This window comes from Limanda limanda, chromosome 5, assembly GCF_963576545.1.
Source record: "Limanda limanda chromosome 5, fLimLim1.1, whole genome shotgun sequence".
Lineage (NCBI taxonomy): Eukaryota > Metazoa > Chordata > Actinopteri > Pleuronectiformes > Pleuronectidae > Limanda > Limanda limanda.
The window spans coordinates 24,282,937-24,310,074 of NC_083640.1; the positions used below are offsets into that span (position 1 = coordinate 24,282,937).

At 41.7% G+C, this 27,138-nt stretch overlaps 1 protein-coding gene across 2 annotated transcripts in view; it reads right to left on the reverse strand.

The window, feature by feature from the left end:
- ksr2 (kinase suppressor of ras 2) overlaps positions 1-27,138 on the reverse strand; it is a 96,142-nt gene that overhangs the window by 7,430 nt on the left and 61,574 nt on the right. The window contains exons 7-16 of one of the 2 annotated variants that reach the window (XM_061071840.1): positions 15,620-15,689; positions 14,336-14,419; positions 13,924-14,012; positions 13,252-13,272; positions 12,881-12,990; positions 9,879-10,047; positions 9,046-9,087; positions 7,411-7,480; positions 4,176-4,224; positions 2,501-2,862 (exon numbers count right to left, since the gene is read on the reverse strand). In XM_061071840.1, coding sequence (XP_060927823.1) covers positions 2,501-2,862; positions 4,176-4,224; positions 7,411-7,480; positions 9,046-9,087; positions 9,879-10,047; positions 12,881-12,990; positions 13,252-13,272; positions 13,924-14,012; positions 14,336-14,419; positions 15,620-15,689 — 1,066 coding nt within the window. The remainder of the gene's footprint in view (positions 1-2,500; positions 2,863-4,175; positions 4,225-7,410; positions 7,481-9,045; positions 9,088-9,878; positions 10,048-12,880; positions 12,991-13,251; positions 13,273-13,923; positions 14,013-14,335; positions 14,420-15,619; positions 15,690-27,138) is intronic. The other variant, XM_061071841.1, reaches the window with a different exon arrangement.

Sequence of the window (27,138 nt, forward strand, 5' to 3'; positions counted from 1 at the left end):
TCTGATGACAACAGTAAACTTAAGGGGGAGTGGCAGCATTTCATGGGACTCAACGTGACAATGAAGCCGGCTTTAAGTGCTGGAAGTCACATCAAGGCTTTAAAACGAATTAAGGCCATGTTTTGAGAATAAACTGATATTATTACGAGAATCAAGAATCCAAAAAAAAAATTTTTTGGAGGGAATACGCAGCAAGGAAAACCCCTGTCTCGCCTTCTGGATCCAAAATCTTTCAATGTGAACTGTCTTCCAACATTTCCTCCACAAAAGAATCTATTTCCTCCAAGTCCCTGTGGTTCTTTCTTCAGAGTAAACTCAGTTTCATTTCAATTCAATTCCATTTTAAAGCACATAATAATAACATGCATTATCTCAAGGCACTTTTACATGCAAAGGTCAAGAACCTAGAATTATAGAGAAACCCAACAGTTCCAACAATGAGCAGCACTTTGGGGACTGTGGAGAGAAAATGACTCGCTCATTAACTCAATACGTTTCCTGATTATTGTGATAATGTGGAGCTGTAATAAAATACAACTTCAGATTCTCCATGCTCCTTATTTTAATGCAGTCTGATCATCTGATATTCCCCCTGAAAGATGACACAAAGCCTCAAATGATTTATTCCAGTAAAATATCCACTTAACTCTTGAGAAATTGTTTTTCTTCTCCATGGCCTTAAGACTCCATCAGAGAAATCCAGCATATTTAACAAACACCTCCATTAGGTTTGATTGGTACATGTTTTACTTCTAGTGTTTCACCCCCCCTCTCGTGTTAATGTGTCGTACATGAAGCAGAGTTCTGGTCGGCAACAAAGCCATCTGTTGCACTAACATTTGCATTATTGGTATTAATCAGCTGCAAGGATTTCTGAGAAGCAGCAAGCTCCCCTGCACTCGAGATATTAACTGCAATCAAGCAGTGCAACAAATCAGTCAATCACTCACAGTCAGTTATTCAAAACGTATTTACCACCACGGTGAATGCCATTGGAACCTTCCCCCTTTGTTTCCTGACGTAATTTTAAAGCTGTGAATTCAGCACAGAATATCCTCCTTTCTTTATCGAGAATGAAAATTAATTTTTCTCTCAGTGAAACAAAAGAGAGGAAACAAAAGGGGAAAATTATTATTTTACTCCGTTCTTTGTTCGCAGCCTGTGCAGACGACACAGGGAGGGTGACAAGTATCCAAACAACTTTCTTTTTGAACATTATTTGTTGCCGCAATTAATTAAACGAGAGATGGTCTTTAACCAGAACACAGCCCCGCTACCTTCTGATAACTGAGGGAAATACTTGCTGCAAGAAATCTGAACACTAATCCATGAAATAATTAAAGTTGTTCGCCAAGTGACAGGATTCAGTTCCTTCGACCCTCTGCGCTCGTATTATCTGCCACCATAGACTGCGCTGTCGGGATAGATGCCCCATCACCACAAAGTCTGGGCGGCTCCTCCATTCAGCAGCAGCAGCAGCAACAGCAGCAGGCTGTTCTAATGATAACCTCTGCATGCTTCGTTGTCAGCCGCTCTAAACTCATTGAGCAGATCTGTGGCTGATTGAAAATGACTCCCGTGGGACGAGGACTGGCTGCGGAGGCCGAGCAGCTGCCACAGAGAAACCACTCAGAGTTCAGCAGCTGACTAAACCACAGATTCCACATCGGAAGAAAGGCTCATTATGGTCAAACAATGAACACGGGACAATAAGACCATCTTTTCCTCCTCAAATTTGATTGATTGAATTTCAAATACCAATTTTTTTTTACACTTTTACAACCCTCAAAGGCTGAGTGGTATGGATGGATGGATGGATGTATGGGTGGAAGGATGGGTGGATGAGTGGAAGGATGGATGGATGGATGGATGGATGGATGGATGGATGGATGGATGGATGGATGGATGGATGGATGGATGGATGGATGGATGGATGGGGGGAAGGATGGACGGGTGGATGGATGGATGGATGGATGGATGGATGGATGAAGGACTGGATAGATGAATGGATGGAGGAGTGGATGGGTAGATGACTTGAAGGATGGATGAGTGGATGGATGAGTGGATAGATGGACGGGTGGAAGGATGGGTGGATGAGTGGAAGGATGGTTCAGTGGATGGATAGATGGATGGAGGACTGGATAGATGGATGGATGGAGGAGTGGATGGGTGGATGAGTGGAAGGATGGATGAGTGGATAGATGGATGATGGGGGAAGGATGGACGGGTGGATGGATGGATGGATGAAGGACTGGATAGATGAATGGATGGAGGAGTGGATGGGTAGATGACTTGAAGGATGGATGAGTGGATGGATGGATGGGTGGAAGGATAGATGGATGGACGGATGGACTGGTGGAAGGATGAGTGGATGAGTGGAAGGATGGTTGAGTGGATGGATGGATGGATGGATAAATGAAAGACAGGATAGATGGATGGATGGAGGAGTGGATGAATGAATGGGTCTGAACAAAAGTAGCTTCTCCATCTTTACCCTTACCTGGTGATGATGGCCAGATGTGGTGGACTCATGCACGCCCCCATGAACAGCACCACGTTCTCGTGGCGCGTGTTGCGGTACGCCATCACCTCGCGCTTGAAGGCCTTGAGCTGGTCCTCGTTGTCGCGCTCGATGTCGATCAGGCGGATGGCCACCTCGCCGTGCCAGCGCCCGTGGAACACCTTGCCAAAGCGGCCCTTGCCGATCATCTCCCCGATCTCCAGCTGCTCGAATGGGATGTCCCACTCCTGCAGGAAGATGCTGGTCTGGCTGGCCTTGCGCGGGAAGTTGCGAGCTGACAGAAGCGACAGGTTCATCTCCTCAAACTCGTCGCCGGAGTCCTCGTCGTTCCCTTCCTCATTCTGCGTCAAGACAAATTGTACTTATACAACACAAAGAGATGGTGTAAACTAGGTATTCCACTAGAGGCTCAGTTATGCTTAGTATAAGGTACAGAAACGGTTTGGAGCCTTCAGTCCGTATTCTGCATTAATTTCGTCCGGATTTGTGAACGTCTTCTGAAAGCTTGTGGTTCTGCATGAAACAAAGGAGACAGAGTAGTACCACTGGAAAATGTCGGGGGCAGTGTAGTCAATACTTAGCGAGACAATTATAAGAAAGGAGGAAGACAATTTAACGATGGTAGAACTTTGTGAGAAAATACTTTTTTAAATTGGTAAGAAACGTGTCTGTTGTCAGTTTCTGTGTTTTGTTTAACATTCACGTAAAAGATGCACGGGAGTGAGTGGGCAGTTACGGTTACATCCAACTAACATAACTTTTTCTCTACATAAGGTTGTTTGAAAGAGCCGTAAGATAATCAATACTTATATAAAAAAAAATTAAAAAGCCATTCAGCAGTGTGAGGATTAAAACCTCCTCCAAACTAGGCAGCATTCATAAAGGTAAGAAAAGCTCCCTGAGAACAACTGTAAAGCCGCTTGGTTTCAATCCACTGCTACTGTTTACACTGCATTCACTACCTCTGTCTCTCTATTCCTGAACTTTACTTGACCTCCGAAGTTGCACAGAAGTTAAGTCTGAGGAAGAACGCTCTTTCCAAGATATACTCACCATAATTTAATGGATTTAAGGTTAATTAATAAACATGTAATCAGTTAATTGTCATAAAAAACCTCTGGCATAAAAGCCTAAAAACCCGCTCATGTGTTACTTCGTTCTTAATTCCTGTCGAGCTTTGTGCATTGGAAACACCGACTGCTAGTTAGGACAATACCAACATAAATAGAGAGTTATGAAAAGGGGAAGCAGCCGGAGGGGGAAAACTGGCAGATTTATTCTGATTTGATTTTAAATATGATGAAAATGACCTATTCAAAGATGCCTGCTGGATTGTTATTCAAAGCAATATGCATCCCATTTTCTCTAAATATATCATTGTTACAGGAGCGGCGATGACGATCGGTGAAGCTGCATCTCCTTCTCGCTGCTCTTGACGCATAACTTACCTGGAGGCTCCTCAAAGAGCTGAGGCAAATTATGTTAAACGAGGGAACAATGCAAATGACTGTGACATGTGACGCTGAGAGCTGCATTTTGTCTTCATTCGGATTCGCGAGTACAGACTACAAAATTGTAGGGAAATAAAACGGTTCAGGAAACGAACACCTCACATTCCACAGCAGAACAAAGGGTCAGAAATCAAAGGACTCACGTCTGATGTAGGATCGACCTCGATTTGGAGTAAAGGGTTTCCCTCGATCCTAGAAGCAAAAAGTAAAATTATAACTGAAGTAGATATCTTTCTTACTGATGAACCTACATTTCCTGTTTTTCATCTGCTGGTTAGCTTTGTCACTGGCTCATAATGAATCCTGGTTAGCCCGAGAAGGATCCGACCATTGGTGCCCTCATTCCTTGGGAACGCGTTTGCCTCCCTTGAGTGTCGAGGGTGCTATCCAGTTTTAGTTTCTATTAATGCTCCTAGCGTTACCTCGTGTTTTGGTGTAGTTAGTCAATTCCTGAAAGTCTGTTCTATTATCAGATATTGCTTTCTGCACAACCCTCGTTGTCGGACGTCTGCACTATGGGTCTTTAAACCTTCAACCGCAACCCAACTCCAACTGTTTCTGCTTTTCTTACCAAGGCCCCCCCATCTGTTGAACTTGGAAATCTTTACAACAGCAAATTGCAGCAATATCAGACTTTTTTGTAGCAACCTTTTCAGCAGGTTGAATACATGTACGCCTCCTCGTTCCACCTAATTGAACTAATGACCCATTGATTGCAAGGGTGTCTGATATATTCAGGCGACCTGAAACCTTGAATCTGTGAGCACCACTGGAAACTGGCGCTGAACTGTCTGCCATTGATTTTTTCTCATCTCTTCTTGTGCACCACAGCGTGATTGCCCAGTGCAATGTAGAAGCTGCAAAGAAAGATTTATTGATTTAAGCAGTGTGGTAAGTTTTTTTGGAGGCTATGAGCGAGTCTTCTTTTAAAGAGAGGCTTTAGTTGATGCTCCATCTATGTTTTGTGAGGAAGGTTACTGGTTACTGGGGGAATTTCAATGAGACATTTTCATCCTTTTACATTTTATACCATAACAAAAATCATCATGTGAAACACAGGATAAATTTGAATAAACGTCCAAGTACTTTATCGTTCAGTCTTTAATTTCTCTTACAATCAATCTTAGGTATGTTGTTGTTCTTTAGTTACTGAAACATTTTCAAATCAATTTTTAAATTTGAGTTCACACTGGAAATAATTACTGGACCACAGCCGTTTACACTGTTCACCACCTGCAGTGGCCCACATGTGGGAAAAGCACATTATATCAAGGCGATTTGATCTAAGTGAATAAAGTGTGGACAGGACGAAATGTAATTAAGGCCATTCCTTACTGCTGGTGGCATTTTCTGACCCTAATTTATAATTATGAAATCTCAAGTGAATTTGCGCCCTGAGTCCCTTTTAATTTCTGACCCTGGAATGTACACTGTCACCTACACTGTGGGCGCCGATGACACGACACAAAGGAAACCTGCTTTCCCTCCGCAGCCCGTCCTCCTCCTCCGTCCATATAACTGGCTGTGTGACCTCTCGCCACCTTCCTGTTGTATATTAACACCGGCTCTCAAAGCAATCCTGGACTCTGGGCCGTGACCACAGGTGAGGCAGCTTCTAAAATAATGTGTGATTCCTGCGGCGCCAAGGGTCTCTAGCACCGGTTCGATCGGCGCTCTAATGAGGGGATCCTGCCGGGTGCTGGAGTGTCTGAGGCAGGCTCTCATTAACCCTGGGACGAGGCCATTAAGACCAGAGAGATCTAACAGCTGCCAGAGCAAAGGAGGTGTGGGAGAGGAGGGACAATAGCATTAATTAAATCAGAAGAATATGGGTTTCAATGCCTCGTGAAGAGGTGAAGAAAGAGAGATGGTGGGGATGTGAAGAGAAGAAACTACAAGAGGTGCAGAAAGAGTAATGAGCAGACAGCCTTGTATATTCTCTTTTCAAGATTTCTGTTACCTGCACTAACATGCCTGCCTTGATCACGACTGAACTGGGGTTTATCTCCTCAGCTCTTGAGAAGTAAAGGTAAATAATGTGATGCTGTTTCTGAATCATCCCAGTGGAGACATTCATATTCCAGCTGACCCCCCCGCAGGGAGGCTGGATTGCAGAAGGATTTACTGTAAAGACCAGAACAACTTCACGACTCTGCAGAACTTACTGTAACAACATTAGACATAAAGAAAACAATTTTCTAAAGGGACAAGCAAACATAAATGATGACAAAATTATTGTTTCATGGTAACTGTACAGATCTTACAAACCCATTTGGCTACGAGGGGCTGGCAGATTTCAGTCATTGTGAAATGACTGGTTGTTTTCTCCACCAGCCCAATTACATAGATGTTCTCTATAAAGATGAATGTATAGATAAAAGGTAATGTTGTGTGCCCATGCAGCTCATTCACAATCTGGTACAGTGGGAACGACAGAGACGTAATCTTTTCTCCTTTTAAAGAAAAAACACATCCTACACGCATTTGTGTGCAAACTGGCAGATGAGCTTTACAAACATCCTAACCATTATGGTAATGAATGCAACCGTAGCCATCTGACAACCCTTTTCTAGTCCAACACAAATGGAGCCCACTGTGACGTGCGGTACCATTATTTGTTATCATACTTCCTTGTGATTCTTATTATTTCCAGACATTGCTTCCCATTCTTTATCTCAAAGCTGGCAGCTGCCACAGAAATGTGTTGTGAAGACATCAAATACAGCTTCTTCTTTTTTTTTTTTTTATTTAATCCACGAACATGTGCAGCCCCATGTCCTGTGCCTCGACGCAAGACCTTTGGAAGACTGTGTTGATATTTTGACAATAAAATTAACCGTGGCCATATTTGCTATTGATTTAATCCATTAGAATACATGGGTAGGGTCCATATTTCATCACGATTGACCGTGCGCTTGTAGAATCAGGTTCTCTCGCCCTGTTTCTTGTGATAGATTGAGATCCTGATCTAATCAACATCTGGGTCGAAAGGCATCTCATCACTCCTCCTCCTCTTCCGGTTGCTTTAACGTGACCACTGGCTTCCTCAAAGAGCCACTGGATATCCAGTTGGCATCCCAAGTGTAGCATGAACTAAAGGCCATGCTGACATTAGTCTCTGAGTATTCGTCATGTCGGCCCTCGCACTGAAATTGTCACCCAAATATCTGCTCCAATAAATCTGACTTGGCCTCTGACCAGCGGCCACAGAGAGAAAGAGAGGAGGAGGAGGAAGAGGAGGAGAGAAGAAGGAGCATGCAGATGAGAGGAAGACGACTGAAAGAAGAGATGGGCCTGATGAAGATCAGAAAGACTGTTTTCTTTAAAATGCAGCCATGCGGTTTCATTGAATTCCCTGGGTAATGAGAGTCTGCTCACCCGGGATCAGACAGGACGGGGTGCAGGATGACCTGCGGTGCTCTGCTGGGAGGAGCCTCCGGAGCCACATCTGCAAACAGTCACAAAACATCAATGAATTAAGATTTAAATCCTCAACATTGTTTGTATTGCTGTCAGTGGTTTAAAAAAAAGAAGTGAAGGTATCATCTATAAGTGGGACAGATTTATCTCAGGCTGGATTTATAGTTTGGCATTAAATGTTTATGGTGTGGTTAAAGAATAGTAACTCCCTACGGCTGCTGCAGAGATACAGACGCAGAGTGGTCAGCTTGGGCTGCTGTCGTTTTCACCCATTAGCTTCTGATACCAGTGGAGACTTTTCATTCAGAAGTTCCCATAAAAAAATACAACTGAAAAAACTGTCTGTCTATATTATAATTCTATGTAAATCCTTAGTTGTCGGGTGTCATATCCACCGAAATTAAGTGTAAAGAATTTATTCTGCATTTAATGTTTGACAAGAATTCAATGAAAACTCTGCACCTTGGGTACTTTTGACAAAAAACAGGTATAATGTAATAACTGGTAATTTTTTTCCATCAAAGGACCTACTATATTTCATATAATGGAAAAAAAGACAAAGTTGGATTTTCCTTATACTCTCAGGCTGCTCCTCTGTTCAGCAGGTAAGATGGAGCAGGGTCGGCCGTTCTTTTGTATTCACCTCTGAAAGACATCGGAGGATTCCTCGCCACGCTTGCTGCCTGTGTTGGCCCATTCTGACATTTTCTACCACAAAGTGGAAGCCACAGAAACCATTCCCTGTGTGGCACAGTGCATTAGTCGCTGGCACCATCGCCTCACAGCAAGGAGGACCTGCTTCTGTTTCTCTTTGTGGGGCCTGATTGGATGTGTGCATGGATTTACTCCAAACACCAGCGAGCCGGGAGGATTTCAGGCTCTGAATGATCCAGTGGTGTGAATCTGAGCCGGTCCTCGACTGTGAAACTATGTCTGTGATCCCTGTGACAACCTGTACAGCTTATTCTGGCTTTCTAACAAAAAGCTTGGATATGCTGGAGTCCCTTGTGACAGAGAAAATAAACACTTGGTCAAATCACATAGGAATCGCCCCTGGAGCTGTATGGATTTTTATTAATTTTAGTTCCACTTAGAGCGTAATGGCTTTAGATTGATGGGGGCAACAGTGAGTGGTAATGATTGACTGTTTTGTTATGCAGTTTATAAAAGCAGCAGCCGATTACATTTAAGTGGAAGAAAGTCAACAGCACCGGTGGCTGCGTTAGTCAGAACCGGGGAACCACCGTGTGCACGGATTCCTAAAACACTACACTTCACCTCGCACCACCCAAGGTCGTCTGAGCCGTAACAACCTGCCAGCCGAGCGGAGGCCGGCTGGCACCGGTGTGGACAAAGGCTTCGACAAGTCATTAGGAGCCCGGATGAGGAGAGCAATGAGTGGGTGAAGGGGCCAAGGGTCTTAAAGATGAGACGAGATGAGGAGATGAAAATCACCATCCACATCAAAAGAACCCTGCTCCCTCCTCCCTCCTCCCTCCTCCCTCCTCCCTCCTCCCTCCTCCCTCCTCCCTCATTCTGGGCTAGCAGCACTGCATCATGGGTAGGGGTAACGATCAGCTACGAGGGACGTACCTGGGAAGATGAACTGTTGTTTGTATTTGAAGTAACTGGAGGCTGCAAAGAAAAAAAGAGACAATTCAAATGAAAAGTTCACACAAAGATATTGTTGTTGGGGTGAACCTATTTGGACTTTCTCATTTATTTTTGTGTCACGGCCAGAGTTGTTTCTAAAGATGGGATTCTCAGAAATCCTATTTGTTCACATGTACAGTAGGTTGCACATATGCAGTTCTACATAAAGATGCTTAAAGTTTTTAGCCTTGCTAGTTGTATGGCTCAAAGAACGGCAAAGTCAGTCATTGAATTGGCCAAAACTCAATCCACCTACTGACATTTCCTCTTGTGTCACCATTGTTGTGTAAAAATAAAAGCCAGAAATATAACATTGCTTTGGATTTCGGACGTTATCTATGTTGTGTCGTTTTGTTCATCGATTTTTGGGCTAAATTTGTAATAAGTCACATGAATTAGTTATAATTAGTTCCTCTTTTCACTGCAACATCGGACACAAACAATTATCAGTGAGTCAATTCTAAAACTGAAGAAAACGTTGCACAATCAAGGGTCAAATATGTTGAAAATGTGAATCATGAAGAGTTAACTGCCTCGTCGATAAAGACGGACAAAACGGAAAAGTCAAAATACGTCGCAGAAGTCAAAGATGGTTTTGTTCTGATGTTCGTCCAAATGTTCATGTTTATGATAAGTTTGGTTTTACTTAGTGATTTGATGATATAAAAAACGAGGTAAAAGATCATGATTGACAGCTGACTCGTGATTGGTTGTTGTGTTGGTGGGACGTCGTTACTCTGGTTCAACAGTCATTGGTCAGAACTTTCTCATACCTGTCAAATTGAACTGTTTCTGTTGCCGCGCCGACTGCGGGGACGGGTGTAGTGGCGAAGGGGGCGTGGCACTGCTGGGCAGGGGCGGAGCTGGGGAGGACGGGGTGGAGGAGGTGGTGGATGAGGGATTGCTGCTGGAGTCCGGCTGGTACGGGACTGGGATGTGATCCTGAGAAGACATAGGAAACAGAGGGTCAACAAAAAAACTTTACTTCAAATTCAAGTTTTAAGCTGAAACTCTTCTTCATTGTTCTTTGCATCTCAGTGAATTATGCCACATATCTAAATTGATTTTCTACCTTCTAGGCAGCACTTGGTTACATTCATTTTAAATTGAAACACTCCTGACAGAGGTAATTCATCACAATGTGCTGCCTTTGATTTGCTGACAAAGATGTGTTATCACTGTTTAGGGCAATTGTCTCCAAACTATCCTGAGTGGTGCATTCAAAGAAGCTCCAACATGTGGGGAAATACGTTTGGCTAATTGAATTAGGAAAAACTACTTTAAATTCATGCTCTCCTCACATTTGTGCATATTCCAACTTTTCAATTAAAGCGATCGCATCTCAGCAAGAAGACTAATCTATCAGGTTCCGCTGGAAGAATATTAAATAGTCCTTTGTGTTGTTAAAGTCACCTCCACCTCCACCGGGGTCCAATCCAGTTTCTCAATAATTCTGCTCCAGGATCTGTTCAGGTTTCAAACTGAAGACGTAACGTCCCTGTTAACAAACATGTTTTAACATCTACAAAATCATCCACTGTCTAGACTCTGAGATTTCTTTTCATTTCTAATAATGGCTTAATTTAGTGGTTTCATAACAGGTTCTACTCAACCGAAGTCTGTTTAAGTTCCAGTAACAACTCCTGAGTTATCCCTTTGTCATCCCTTTCTCTCCTGATTGAACCGACTTTGCTGAAAAGCATCATATTAATTACAGTCTGAAAATGTTATCAAACAGACTGAAAGTAAATAGAACCTGGTGGAAAACAACCTGTGATGACAGAGCGTTCTTGAATGCACCAACAGATTTAACTGCAGCGTGATGATAATGTAACTGACAAAACATAAAAAGACAGAAGAAACTTTTCTCTGTGATGGATTACGTTCCTCAAGCAAGTTTCTAGGTCTGCGCTGGTTCTGATGGGAACTCAGCAGCTTCCTGGAAGGAGGGAAATTAATCTAAAGATTCTGGCTACGCTTTGAAAAACGATCTGATCTGAAAAAGAATATACAATTTATAATGAATGAAGTAAAATCTGTGTTCAACCAACTCTACAATTTAATGTTAAAATAACAGCTAATAGCAATAGTTTAACTATCTTTTACTGGTCAATGTGTGACTCTGAATAAAACCAGTCAAAGACAATTCTATGTATCTTCCATGTATTAACAATGGTTGATGATAGGAATTTTTAATAGTAAAATATATCTTCATTCAACAATAACATTGGTTATAGGACACACATCCCACACAAGGGAAAGTTTTAGTTTCACTGGCACTTCCAAGATGTTCTAGCTCCTCCAGTTTTAAATCTCTGAACCATCCTGATTTGCACAAATGCCCTAAGAAAACCTTTAGTGTCGTGCAAAGTTATTTATTATTGAGACCTTCCCATGGGAAAATATCAAATGTGAAAATCCTTTGTTTTATCTTGTTCTATTGCCTGAGATTAGATGTGATGACAAAATACAAACCCATATCGAACTATCAAACTCAGCATTTCCACCTTCTATAATCAACGAGACTGAAACTCTAAACAAGGAAAACAAAGGATGTGAATGTTGTGTATTTGATGTGATCACACATTACAGGTTCACTTTCTGTCCATCGGAGTATTAACAGCAGTTGTCAGATGTGCTGGCAGCAACACAATAAACAAATCCATCTGTGTAAACATCATGATTTTTATATATTCTCGATGATCTACTGGGAGAATGTCCTCCTGTAAAGAATGACCCCATAAGGCATCTCTACGAGGAGGTTGGATGGACTTTTAAACGTCTAGTGTCCCATTTCCAAAAAACACAATTCCTTTTGTTTCTGACATCGATGACTTTTCCAGAAACTCAAACATTGTGTTTCTTACTGCAACCATGGCAACGAAGGCTGTCTCACGTCTGATTGCTTTTTTAAAAAAACAAAACCAAATCTTCAGCTGAATCCGACTGAGTGTCTAAACGAGTAAAACCAAACCATAACCCTTCCACGACCTCAAATGGTTTTATTATGGTAACCGTGACAACAAATTAATGGAACACCAGCCACTGCGACTCGCCGTCACAGTTCATGGGACTTACAGGAGATCTAGTCCTTCCAATTCTAATTCTCTAAACCACAGGTATTGCGACAAGAGAGGAAGTTGTGTCAAGCTGTATGTTATCGTTCTGAAAACAGGTCAACTGGACTCAGTTGAGTTTTCTGAAGACGTTTCACCTCTCATCCCAAGAGGCTTCTTCACTTCTAACTGGCTGCTCGGAGTCCAGGTATTAAACTCAGAGGGTCGACCTGAGTTGAAGGTTATTGTGATCGTGCCCTTTTATTAATTTGATTAGATGTGATGACAAAATACAAACCCACATTTCTGAAAACGCAAACTAAGCATTTCCACCTTGATGGTTTACGAGCCTGAAACTGTAAACAAAGGATCTGCTCACAAGAGGATCTCTGTAACTGATCATCCTTTAGCGACATCTTTAACTCACAAACACTGGTGTGTTTATCTTGGTCTCTCATTACAGGTTCACTTTCTTTCCTGACGTCAGTAAACTTGTTTATTTCCTCTAAATAGGAGCAGCAGTTATTAGATGAAAACATTGTGTGAGGAAAATAAATCCATCCATGTAAACATCAACTTTGCTGAAGATATTTCCGTATGGTTTCACGATCCCCTGGGAGCAACTGGATGACTCACAACCATTTTCCAGGCTCCCAAAACAGAAAGGAATGTGATATGTAGGACAGATTGTTACACAAACTTCATTTCCTTAAACTTACCTTGTTGATTCTGTTGGTTTTGGGGAGCGTCTGACTGATGTGCAGGTCTGTGTACCTGAGCGGGTTGTTGATGTCACATGGCACTGATTCTGTCCGTACCAGACGAGCTACTTCCGGACACAAGCACAGGGAAACAATTAAAACACACACGACACACTCACCTAATTAGCTTTAGCAAAATGGAACAAAACTTATTATCAGAGTCTGCTTCTAATGTGAAAAATTAACAAAATGAACACCTTTCTTGAACACCTTCAATTTGTTATCGCTTACACACACTTCTTAAATAATTCCTTAAAGGCAAACTGTCTTTTAGAAATAGTCGCTCTTGCTTACTATCGTATAGAAGAAGTCTAATCAGTGTTCTTTACCTTGAGTCGTTCCTGGGTGATCTTATTAGGGGGAGAGGGGGAAAGGGGGGGAGGGGGGGAGGGGTGGAGGCAGAGAAAGGACAAAAGAATCACAATTCTGATAGCAGATAATGGGATTTTTTTTCCTCAGCGCATGACGTAATCACATTTGTCAAACCTAAGTGGCTTCATTAATCAGCAGATATAACTTTTTATCTTCTAAAACCAGCAGAAGCTTTAACTCTTTTTAAAATTGGGAAATAACAAGAAAAAAGTATCTTCAGCAGCTCTTGGGACTCGAATATATTAAAATATATGAATAGTCATGAGGACAGAAAGCCGCCGGGTTCGAATTCAGGAAATGTAGTTGTGTTCCTAATTAAAACATCCACAAACAAATAACCAGAACAAGTTATTTAAACAGTAATCAGTTAGGCTGCTCATAATATAAAGTTAGAAAGTCACTAAACTAACAAACTGCTGTTGTACATGTAAACAGGTCAACTTTGGAATAACTGGGGGATCAGCATGCATTTAAATCAATGGAAAGACAATTTACTTTCGCTTTTCAAATCATTCCATCCACACAGGTACTAAACATTGAACTGTTGAAGTACTGTATGTGGTATTACTGTAAGAAAATTGAAAAAATTACATACAGCTTTGTTGAAAAAGTTGCATGAAGAAGAATACCTGAGAGATGAGATTCTCGGCCGCCTCGCTGTATGATCAGTAAATGGCAAGGTGGGGCTTCTTTGGTGCATTTGTTGTGGCACTTCAGCCTGATTGCAGAGAAAAACACAGGAAGTGGATTCAGTGTTTGTCTGGTTGCAGATCTACGCTGGAATAACTGCACCAGTTTGCACCAAATCTGATGGACAGATGAGGCAGAGACCAGGAACCCATTCAATTTGGGTTAGGGATAGAAATATAGAAATATTAAAAAATGACATAAGATGCCAATTGGTACTTTACTCAAGTGGAGTGAGAACTAAATGATTCTTAAATGTTTCGCCTTGAAAAACTAATAACAACAACAGATCTCCTTAAAAACTTGTAAGAAGATACGAATAACTAAAGACGAGAATAAGGGTTAATAACTTACTTGCAGTTTTTACATTTCAGTCCAAACAACATTCCCTTTCCACACACTATGCATGTCTGGGACATCCAATACTTTGTGGAAAACCTGCAGGCAGAAGAAGAGCGAGTGAGATAAGGACTTTTTTTTTAAAAGTCAGAACATCCCTTTCAGCTTGTTGCACATCTGTGGGACATAGAGCTGTGGATTAAAGGAGCACTTGCTTCTGGAGAAGGCCTCATAACCTCTCTGTGAGGATAACAGATGCCTGAAGACGCCGCCTCGGAGAAGGCATTCACCCGCCCAATCTCCCCACACCTGCTGATTTGATTTGGACCCACTTCATTTTCATTTCTCCAGCAACCCTGTGCAAATGAACATCTCTGACGGTCGCTTAGCAGCGCAGGACGGAGGCCACGGGGTTTGCATCACTGCAACAATCAGTCGTAGTTAGAGGAGCTCAGAGGTCTCCGCCAATCTCTCAGAGTCCCACACAGTCACTTGTCAAACTAACAAATCCACAACGGGCTTTGCAGCAACAGCAATTCCCTACACATGCACGCGAGAGGTGAAAGTGCATATGCGACCATTGGTCTATTTACTGATGCTACGTCTGCGTGCGAGCAGAGCGGCTGGCTGCTAATGGCAGGTGACTAATGCAGTTTGACAGATTCTCTTTATTAGGCTCCTCCTTCGGCTCAATTGACAGCCGCAGCTCCACCAGACCCCTGATGGATTTCTTTGTGGATTTCAGATATGAGCAGTAACGTGACATCAAGGGCAGATTCTGCATAAAGAAATGCAGCGAAACGGTCCGACAGCCACAGAGGTGCAACGTGCGCCAGCTACGCAAATGCACTTCTCTCCTGAGAGGCAAACAATGCAATCAAGGGCATACGTTTGAAATATGCAAATTGCAGCATCAGGGAGACGGTTAGATAGAATAATGGCGTTTCTCTTAAAATCAGCCCTAATCTTCAAATAAAAGCTTTTTAAATTACATGTGTGCTCAGTTTGGCTGCGTGTGCTGAGGCTCAGAGCTTCTCCCTGCACCTCTGTGACTCTCAGCTGCACAACACCCCCGTCCTGGAGGCTGTTGAGATCCCACAACTACCAGGCTATTGTTTTACTCTTTAGATCAGTAGCGTTTAGAGTCAAGCAGGGCGAGAGAGGACGAGAGAGACAGACAAAGACAGAAAGGGAGATGGGTTATGCAAGGGGCTCTTTTTTAATTGCACGGGAACTCTATCACATATGTATGAGTCTATGCACATAAACACACACCTACACACTTTGCTTGAGGCCTACCTGTGTTTTATTGAGTTTCCCAGATCTCTTCGGGGAATCTGTGGGGACCAGCGAGGCACTGAGAGAGTGTCTGGAGATGAGGAAACAGGACAGAGTCAAGGATGCTGTGTTTTTCATTTATACATATTTCTATAAATGGTCAAACTGACGCAACGTCTTTCAGAACTGAAATGCATTAGACAGTCATTGAGCACATACGGCATTTCAGAGGATGAGCTCATGTTGCAGCATTAAAAACTGGCATTTCCCTGTCAGACTCAGTCATGACTCACAGTCACTGTACACGGGATGTTGTTGTTCAAGCTAAATAGGTTGTTTAGGGTTAAGAAAACAAATAATGCTTCAGGTTAAATGATAATAACGCTTCGTGTCTGACGCACGATACACATGTTCATATGTATATAAACAATGACTGACATGTATTTAAAGGAAGTGGAGTATGATGACAATTCAGCCTCCAGCGCATCTACATCAGGCAACAACAAAGACTATACAGCAAACGTGAAATGAAAGGTAGATCTGTCCAGCGTTAAAAATAGGCAATACAATGTTAAAACCCATGAATTGTTTACATGGATACACACATAAATGTTATGTGTGACCAGGGGTCGAGGACCCTTTAGCATATGGGACCTATGTGACGCATGAGACAATCTGACCTGTCCCACAAGACCATAAAAAATAAAAGGCAACTATAGGCAAATAAAAAAAAAAAATAACACAAACAGTAACATTTCCTTCAGGGTGGTTCCTTCTGTCTGTTTGCCTGCAGGTCACAGGGAAGGAAACACATGTAGCTGTTGCATGTCATCGCTAACAGGCATCATGTTAAAGACAAAACCAGCGAACCTAAATCATGAGGACACAGTCAGTGATGAAAAAAGGCGAATCTCAAGTCAGCTGGAGACACAAGTGGGTGAGTTGCAAGGATTAATGTGCTCGGACAAAGTAAATGCTCTTCGGTGTCTGTGTGCAGCTTCCCCCAGGCGAAGCGTCTGACAGGAGATGTGCTGGGAAGGTTTGTGGTGAGGAAGCTCAAAAGAAGCTGAAACATTTATCAGAAGGAGAATTTGTGAAGGAACGTCTCTGTGGCTGAGTTTGACGACTCAGAAGGAAAACAAATGTCTGCTACTGCACCGAAATAAGCTGGTGAGCTTGCGAAACTCCTTCAGGTATTCAGTTGAAAGGTTGAAAGGTTTCAGGACACGAAAAGTAAAGAAAAGGAACTGAAAATACCTGTTAAGTGGTTTAATGTGGAACCAGCTGATGTGAAATCATTGAGCTATGACACAACAACCATCTCCCATTTCTAGAACGGTCTGTGTGCTGTGATTCAAAACTCTTACAAAAAGACCAAACTTCTGTTCATGACTGACTGACCCCAGAAACCACCTGATAGGAGCATCATCATCACTACCATCTGACATCAGAAAGAAAAGGAGAAGCAGTTTCAGCCATCGCAATATGGGTAAGAGTGAATCTACTGTAAGTATTCAGTAAATTAATATGGCCCCAAAAGGCTGTCATGAAAATTTAAATGGGCCCTTGATAGGAAAAAGCACCCCCCCACACACACACACCCACACACACACACCCATTGTATGACAAGGCTACTTTTGCGCTACCTGTATTCGACTGTGAGCAACACTAGCTTTAAAATGTTGTCACAACAAAAGCTTTTCGCTCACTCCATTAGCGCTCACATCTGCCACCTTGGTGAACTCGGTGAGTAGTGAATTGTTCTGATACGGTGTGTGCGACAATAATGGTGGAATATGCTGACAAAATCCTGCATTGTTCTGGAAAGTACAAACATATTTTTGCTTTTAGTGTCTCTGCAGAAACCCCCCACCGCCCCATTTCTGTTGTGTTCTGTTCCACAGTTTAGAAACGAAGGAGAACACTCAAGCAAAACAAAGCATTAAACCAGTAAACGTATCAGGTATCATCATCATTTTCACCATAACGTCACCAAACCAACATCTTCTGAAATGTTGCTTAATACTCCACAGATTCAGGATTAAATAACAGTATTATCACCGTATTGTCTTTTTTATTCCATGCTTTTATTCTTCCATGTCAAAAACCTACATTACCCACAAGGCAATTTGACCACAGTTGGTTTCATTTACATCTTTTCCTTTTTCAAACTACCACCAACCAATATCTATTGGCTTTTTGGACAATTGAGTGAAATGCATGTATGTCTCCAGTTAAAGGATAAACTAGAAACAAACTTTCTTGCCAGCTCCTGCTTTGAAAGGAGAGTGTGTTTTAAGAAACAGCCCAGTCAACAAATAAGCAGCTTTGAAATGATTACAAAAAATGAAGAGAAAGGAAATGATACAAATACGAGAGAAGCTGGAGCTGAAAAGTCTTGAATCATGTGTAATAATTCTATGCAGTTATTCATGAGTTTTATGTAACTTTTAAGCTGAATATGAATTCCTGCACTATAAGAGCTGGGGAAGTGAGTGAGCCTGTGAGTGAAGGGGGATGAAAAATAAATGAGGGAATTGTGACGATAAAGTAAACAACCAAATCACCGCAAGAAATTCTCTCCTAAATGCATCGAACTCCGGAGGCTTCACTTCAATTAGGCCGAGAGAAGAAAAGATATCCAGGCTGGTTTCAGCAGCAGAGAAAACAATATTGCCAAAAGAATAACTTTGTACATTTTCATATTTATAGAAAAAGACTTTAAGATTAACTGTTTAGATGCCGATGCTCCTCTTTAAACAGTAGATGAAAGATGAAAATGTTTTTAAGAGTCTGTTGGATGAAATATTGACTGATTGGTTGATTTGAACCTGGGTAGGGTTGACAGGAAATGGCAATGACGATTCTTCCTCACTGCCACATTCTGGTGATAATTCTCACCGGCCTACACAAGCTCTCATCCTTTCACTAAACACCAATGTGACCAAATATCTCTACTGAAGCTACATCTTCACCCCAGCAGGTGTGATGCTGTTCTGAACAGATCTACAGCACCTTTGGCAGCTTTAAATTAAACGTATCCAAATAAACGGGGTAATAAATGCAATAAGGTAATGAAGAGGCCAATCAGCCTTGAAGGAAGACTTCACTCTCTTTCATGACTCCATCTTTTAAACCATGATTCATGTTGGAGTGAAGTAGACGCTCTCAGCTCTAACAGCAGATAAAGATAAAGACTGCTTTGCATGACTCAAGTTCTTCCTCTGGTGAAGGCCTCGCCTCGCTCGCTCCTATTGGATGATTTCGAGGCAGCTAGTAATCGTCCGTCACTGTCGACTCTAATCTCATGGCCCTGGTGCCGCACAGCGCTTCCTGGTTCCTGAAAACCCCCTTCCTTCTCCTCTGGTCTCTCCAGAGGCTCGGTGTCTTCTCCCTGCACTCCGATGCATTGCTCAATTACACTCAATCAACCTGATAACTCAATAAAGAGGGGGGAACTGACATCATCTGCTTCTTGTCGGCCTTGTTGGCGACTGGCAGATGATTGGAGTTGTCAGCGGCGTGGTCAGGACTGTTCATCATCCTGTGTGTGTGTGCGCTGTTGACGTCGCTGTCAATCTTCTATGACAACAGATGATTCTGACGTCTTCTCTTTCAGGACAATAATTGCTCAGAGAACCGTGCGTATTAATCAGAACAAACCTCAGACGTGCAGCAGATTTAGTATTTGTGAGCATGTTTTTCGTGACAGAGTCTTAAATTTGTGCCTTTGCTATAAAGAGGATCCTCCGGGGGCTAGGTCAGGAGTTGTTTAGTCGAATAATGTCTATGATTTTGATTGTAACTGCATTTCTGTTACTATGTATCTCCAGTTAAGACTAAAATCTTAACTATTCTAACTTTAAAGTATTTGGATGCATGTTTGAATGGAGTTTTAAATAATAGTCCTTTTCAAACCAGGTGAAAGCAAATCTACATCTACATCAACATGAAGGTCAAACTCATGACCAGGAGAAAAGTCACGATTCCCTGCTTTGCAAATGTCCCTCATTGGAAACAATGTTTATGCCAGTTTGTATAATTCAGATTTGGCCTTGTCATGCCGAAGCACATGTTATGTTCCCAAGTGTGATGGCCTAACAAAACAAAAGGTAATCATTTATTCTGATGATGCCATGATATTCCTTGGCATGGGGGAGTGGGGGAGTTTTAATACACACGCACAACTAACTTCCCATGGCAAAGCAGAAATGAAAAGGTCATATCAAATATCAAGTTATATAAAAAAACTGCGTTCCAGAGGTTCTACCACCATTTCATTAACTAACAAACAGAAGCCAAAGTGAGTGTGTGTGTGTGTGTGTGTGTGTGTGTGTGTGTGTGTGTGTGTGTGTGTGTGTGTGTGTGTGTGTGTGTGTGTGTGTGAGACAGATGAGCCTGGGGGAGCTGAGAAACCCCAAGGCGCCAGACAACAGTGTCCTACTCCATCTTCTCTGATTGGCTTCAGCTTAATTAAGCCTGGGCCTCCTTCACCCTCCTCCTCCACCGGCCGGTCACATGACACTCAGCAGACCAGGAGGTTAAGCGTGTGCATGTTGTTGTGCACGCATGTGTGTTGGTTTAAAGGAGAAATGCATCCTCTGTCTGTGCGCAGGTTAAACATTGGGGCAGTGAAACAATAAGATAGACAACTCAAGTCTAGGAGCCCATTTAGAGCTAAATGCAGCTTATTTGAAGTTAGACTGAGATGCCTCTGCCAGTGAGTGACAGAGAACTAAACACTGCTATTCCCCATGGACGAGGAATTTGGAGTCAACACAAGATGCAAACAACATAAGCACAGTCACTATCAGGGATGCACAATTCTGCTGATTTCTAATTATGACGGTGTTAACACACAGTAGAAGGAAAACAAAAGTGAAATCCACCCATTGGGAGAAAAGCAGAGAAAAATTCTTGCCTGTTGGAACTCCCTTTAATTAACAACCACAATCTCAGCTGAAAGGGTCGAGGACCAACATCAAAACCTTTTAAAATACTGTTTATTTACCATTAACACAAATAGAAACTTCACAAAAGTGCAACCACACAAAGCTGAGGCGAACCAAAGTATAAACTTATATTTCATTATTCCATGAACATAAAAAAAGAGCAGGAAGAAGAAAAATCGAATATCAACCTGCCAATTTCATTTAAATAACATGAATTAAATACAGATTGTGATCTCAATTCTAAGGAGCAAAATCTATAATCAATTTTTTCCAGAATCGTGCCTCCCAGGATATTATGTCATATCACCCTCATTATTCTCAGAATCATCAAGGTCCTGCATCAGCTTTAACCAAAGATTTAATGAAATCAACTACCAATGTGCTATCAAGACATCATCAATAGCTTGGGACTAGGAAAACAAATCAATAAACCATATAAGATCATAATTTTACTACGAAAACTGACGCTTGTTTCTCAAAATGAACGTCTGACATATACGTAGTGTGGACTGGGCTGAGCAGCGGTGAACTGAAAGGACTGTAAAAGATGTGTGTGGGCGTCTGCTGCACAATGAGCGGCATTCTACCACATGAGTGTTACATGACCGACGTGGAACAGGTGCCAAACCCTCGTCGCTCCGGATCCTGAAGTGGTTTTAATGAGACGCTCCACAAGGTGAAAGTCGCACATCTGAACAAGTACTGGTTTGCAACGGCTGCAAAAAAGCAAGAAGTAAGAAAAGGATGGAAGTACACAACAAGGTTTTTATTTTTTTTGTCTCTGTGTGAGGAGAAGCAAAAACCTCCAGGAGACAAAGCCAGGTTCCACAGTTGCTATGACAACAGTTACACGCCGATCAGCCTTTTTTGCAGGATATTGTGCTGTCATCTTTGACGAGCAAGAACACACACACACACACACACACACACACACACACACACACACCTTTACAAATAACTCTCAGAGCCCCTTGTGATGAATTTACAATCGCTATCACAGCACTGGAAAGATAGCAAATTACCTTGGGTGAAACAAGTAGGCCTCATAGATAGTAGGTCTTTTAAGAACTTACAAGTTCTTAAGTGTGCCAGTGAGTCTGCTTGAGACACGACAGAGGCCAACCTGGCAGCACACAAGGCTTCAGGTGACGTTACCCGTCCTCTGGCTGCGAGCGGGAAGATCCGTTGTTTGGAGAAATAATCGTTTGAGTAAATAAATAAGTGAAAACTCAGGAGAGTGTTTCTCCAATGTGGTCTTGTGTCATCCACACGCTTTTCTGTCTCTTCTCAAATCGAACAGATGACTTGATGAAGATGATTTAGTGATGCTGACAGATGGGAAGTTTAAACATGCAGCAAACAATGAACCTGTTTAACTTCTGGTGCTTGTAAATGAAACACCGCAGGCTAATAGGCTGTAAAAGTGCAAAGTTTGCACAGAGACTAAAATCTAATTAAAGCTGCTGTGAAATATTGAGAGAGAACGCAACAAGTCTGAGTCAGTTGCTCCGAACATTCAACACAACTTTTCCTGCCAGCCCCCTTCTGACATCTGGAAAACTTCAGAATAAGCCTGTGTGAATACAGCAGGGAAATGTCCATGATCCATCCTAACCCATTTCCCAACAAACAAGGGGACATGTTGATGTATCTAGAAAAAAGAACAACTACTGCCACATCTCAGGATGAAAAAGAGGAAAAAACTGTTATCTTCACTGGTGACCTGATTCTTATAGAAGAATAAGAAGTCATCACAAATGTTGTTCAGACTTTCATATCACACAAAACTGGCTTTACACAACAAAACACCAAATCGTTAAAACTGAAAATCCATCCCATTATGGAAATAAGGATTTATAAAGAACATGAATTTATTAAAGTCCTATCTTTGGTCCAAATGAGTTTTTACTTGTAATGAGTAAAGTCCAGCATGTAATTAAAAGCAGTGTCAGCTCATTAATCACTTTTAGTGATAATGAAAGATGCTCATATAATATAACCCATGTTCATACATCTTTTAAACAAATGATGCCTCCTTTTAAGAATCACCTATAATTGGGTTCTGACTATGCTCATATGTAAAGATGTTTATAACCATGCCTCCTCCATGTTAGCAGATGGGAAAGTGTCATTTGAGGATGTTATTACAGTCCTAGGTAGATGAAGCTCCTTTTTTTTACCTCACCCAGATCAAAATGTTGTAATTTTTTTTGTTGTCATTATTCGTTTTTCAATTCTCAAAGGGAGCTTCATTGTGGTTTTACATTTGGTTGCTAGGAGATCTGTGACACGAGTGCAAGATACACAGGAGGGGATGACGTCATCGGAACACGTGAGATAAACACAGCAAGTCGTGTACCGAGCGTGTGAAGAACTTTTTGGCCATTTATAGCCACAAGCACACACTCACACACTCCCACACTCTCTCTACCTTCCTCTCCCTCTCCATCACACACATACACACACACACACACAAGTTATGCTGCAGGTGTGTGTGTTTGTGTGTGTGTGTGTGTGTGTGTGTGTGTGGTGAGTCGCCGAGCTGGTGCTGGACCTCCAAGTGGACACGAGGCATCATCACAGGCTCAGCTGTCTGTTCCACCTGTGTGAGCTTCCTACACCTCATTGGAAGGAGCAGAGCACATGTGAGAAATAGCTTCACACATGTTCGGTTGCTTCTCTGTACACAGTGTGTCTGTTCTGTGTGTGTTCACCACTGCAGCTCATTGCAACAAAGCTCTGTGAGCAAAACCACAGCATGATTTCCTGAGGTAGAAGTGATATTTGCTGTTGGTGCAGTTTGGATTTTTTACGCTAATACCTGACAGCTCAATTTTGAATATTTAGTTGTTGCATACCTGGTTGAAATATCAACACACACATACTCAAGAAGCCACTCGGACTAAAGAAACAGCAAATATTTTATATTTTAGTAATGTTTACAGTGATTACATGAAATGATAATAATGAGAAAATAGTCTCACCTCATCTGAAAAGAATCAGTCTAGACACATGTTACTAAACAAGGAGCTAAAATCGTAAATACTTAATTCACTGCAGGTAATTTTTATATATTATAGGACTCGTAGGACTTCACTGCAACATGAACACGAAGAGGAGACCCTGCACTTCAATGCACTCTGTGTAGTGTGGGATTCACGTAGTAGCTGGAGTAAAAATGGTTCCATAGCATGTAAAGGCTTCTACATCTGCCACTGACGACACAAAGCGACGGTGATTTATGGCAGAAACAGTCGCTACCGAGCCACTGAGTGATTTTTATTGTACAGGGGGAAGTGGATGAATGAACAAGCGAGTGGATTTAGACGCAGCCGGGGAAATGTGAGACGAGCTCAGGCCGGAGAGTCCTGCATGAGTCAATCCTTGTGCCATCAATACATATCTACATAAAGAAATAGAATGATGAAAAACTTATAAGAAATAGAAATAAAGGCTTACTTGCATCCACTCGTCAAACACGTCATAAACTTCCATCCATACATTCTGAGGTATAGATAATAACGGTTATAGGGAATAAAATGAGATCATCCCACAATGTGGAAATTGGCTACTGTGCAAAAACAAGTGTTGTTTAGTTGCACAGATTTGTGCGCTCAACCAATGTTAAATAATTAAATGTTAATTAAAAGCAAATTTGTCATTAAAATTAACATCAGTGTAAAATGAAATGATACCATCGTGTGGAAAGATTTATTTCATCAGTGACATCTTTTTAATTTTCTTTTAATATGTCTGTCTACCTGTTTTACATGACTATAAATCATTCATTATTGTTGGGGGTGTTATTTGATTTTAATTGTGTTGTGTCACATTTAATCTTGTCTTAACTTTGTAAAGCACTTTGTAACTTTGAAAAAAAAAGTTGGTTTGAGCCATGTCCCATCAACTAACATGGAGGAGGCAGGGTTTATGATCTATTCTAACACAGCCAAACCAAGATGATTTGTCTTCACTTTTAGGGAGCTGTCATGTTTTCAATCTTTACATAAAGTCTTTAAGATAAACCATTACACTGTTGGTCTTGTTTATTCGCAATAAGGAGCATAGAATAATGTCGGCCTTATTTATTTTATGTCCCACAGCTGTGTGCAGATTTATTATAGAACTATTCAAATATTTTCTCCAACCACACAAGCAGAAATACTCTGGTGTGAATCCTCAGCAAGACACTGAGGCTTTGACTGGGCACTGACTCATCCTGAGCAGACAGGTTTGCTAACCTCAGCCGGTCCTGTGGGTCCTCGGCGTCTTTCGTCAGATGACTAAAGAGATCCTGACGTATGAGATGGCAGCGATACCATAATCCCAAACATAGACCCGGGGATGGATATTTAGCCTGGCTGACCGGGCACACACACACATGCCGCTCCTGAAATAACAACTGAGGGTCTGAAGCCGAAAAAGAAAACATTTCAGGTTTAATTTAAGCACAATGAGCAGTGAAAGATCCCGTCTCTGTTGGATCACTCACTTCATACAAACCTTATATTTCCTTTTTCTTTTACCAACAAATACAAATAATCTGGATAAAGACATTTAAAATAGTACGGATGAGCAAATAAAAATAAAAACATAAATAAAAAGACGAGAAGAAGAAGCTGAGGAGCAAATTTGCAGCTTTCAGGAATACAAAGCTTAAGCTCTACAGTTTGTTAAAAGTTGAAGCTGCGACAGTAAAGACAGTTATTACATCACCTTATAGAAAAGAAGAAAAAGCTTTAGTGAGTTAACTTATAAAAAACAGAGATAAACCTTATTTTGCCCTGCGGGGTAAATTTCTCTCTACACTCAGTGTTGCTGCGGCTGCACAACAGAGTCTGGCAGAACCAGACGGATCAATTACACTGCAGGATCCAGGATCACATTCATTTAAGCCGACGCACAAACACGTGTCGCACTCAGCGTTAACAACTGTAAATCCAAACCGACACAGACAACAAAAAAAGTGTTTTGTAACAGTCAAATCTTTATTTTGGAAAAGTTAACGCCTGAGGGGAGTCGCTCGTGTCAGAAGAAGAAGAAGAAGAAGAAGAAGAAGAAGAAGAAGAAGAAGAAGAAGAAGAAGAAGAAGAAGAAGAAGAAGAAGAAGAAGAAGAAGAAGAAGAAGAAGAAGAAGAAGAGGTGAGGCTGATGAGCGAGGGAGCCGGCCAACAGCTGCTCAACCCGGAGAAACGTGGAAACAGTGTCCACAGTCGTCTTATCTGGGATTTCTAAGTTTTGTTGTTCAAACAAAGCTGTGAGACACCCCCCCCCCCCCCCGTGTCTAACTCTGAGTTTTTGCAGGAGGATTTTAAATAAAGCAACATGTACTTGTTCCTAAAATCTCTGTGTTCGCAAGACTCTGTGTATCTCTGCTGCAGAGCCCGGAGCGGAGGAGACTTCAGCTCAGTGGGTTATCGCTACAGAATTGTCGTCATTATACCTTGAGCTCTGACTTAGCTGGAAGCAGGGTATTATTTTCTTTCACCTGTGTGTCTTTGTGTGTGTAGGTGTGTGTGTGTGTGTGTGTGTGTGTAAGGCAAAATAAATTAAAAAAAGCATGGACTGATCTTTGAGGGAATATTACCAGGCAGGGTATCTCAACATGATTAAGCTGATAGGTCCACTAAGATACAGTATCACCAAAATCTACGGCTTATACTGATCTGAAAATCCTCCACAGAAGTCCCAAATGGCATCAAGCATAGTTTGTGTTTGTGTTTGGATGATTTTGGGTTTGGAATCTCTTCGTGTTTGGACTTTGTTTTGTGTGTTTGGATTTGTCTTTGTTTGCACTTTTCCCTGTTTTATTTTGAACTCCACTTTCCTCATGTGTCTCTTACCCGACTATTTCCTGTCTGTGTCCTGTTTCCCACCCTTGTGATTCACCTGTGCTCAACAGTCCCTGCAGCCCTTCTGGTCACTTTGGCTGTTTTCCTATACCTGAGTTTTACCTTTTATGTGTTGCTTGTCAAAATGTAACATCAAGCGGCGATAATATAACTTGCAATACAATAAAAAACCTTTTTCAACACTATTAATTAACGTATCAAGTCAGGTTTCCTCATTTCAACATATTCTCCAAAAAATCTTCATGGGAAAAGGTCAAACAAAGGTCAATAAGAAAAACTAAAGAACACAAATTTCCTCCTTTACAGAATCCTATTAACCACAGCTTCTTCCTCTTAGAATAATTAATCTTCCTTGAACCTGAGAGCTGAAGGTGTAGAGCCCGTCCACAGCTTGTCTATACGTTGACATTTCGTTCATTGCCAAAAGAGGGTGAATTTAATTAAAGAAAAACCAGGTGATACATGACTTTCATAAAAATGTCAGAGGTGTTTCCGTCTCAATAACAAAAGCTAACAACTGCACCAGCTGCTTGAATGACAAAGGGTTGGTTTGTTTAGACGGGCGGAAACACCGATAATAACACATAGATGAACAGGTGCAATCGGGTTTGATCGACTGACACTGGAGTCTGATAACCAGCAATTCCTTGTACCTGGAACGTGAAGCTGTATAACCATGTATTGCAATCTGAAATCTACAGCAGAGAGAATAGAATATGTCACAAAGGACCTAGAA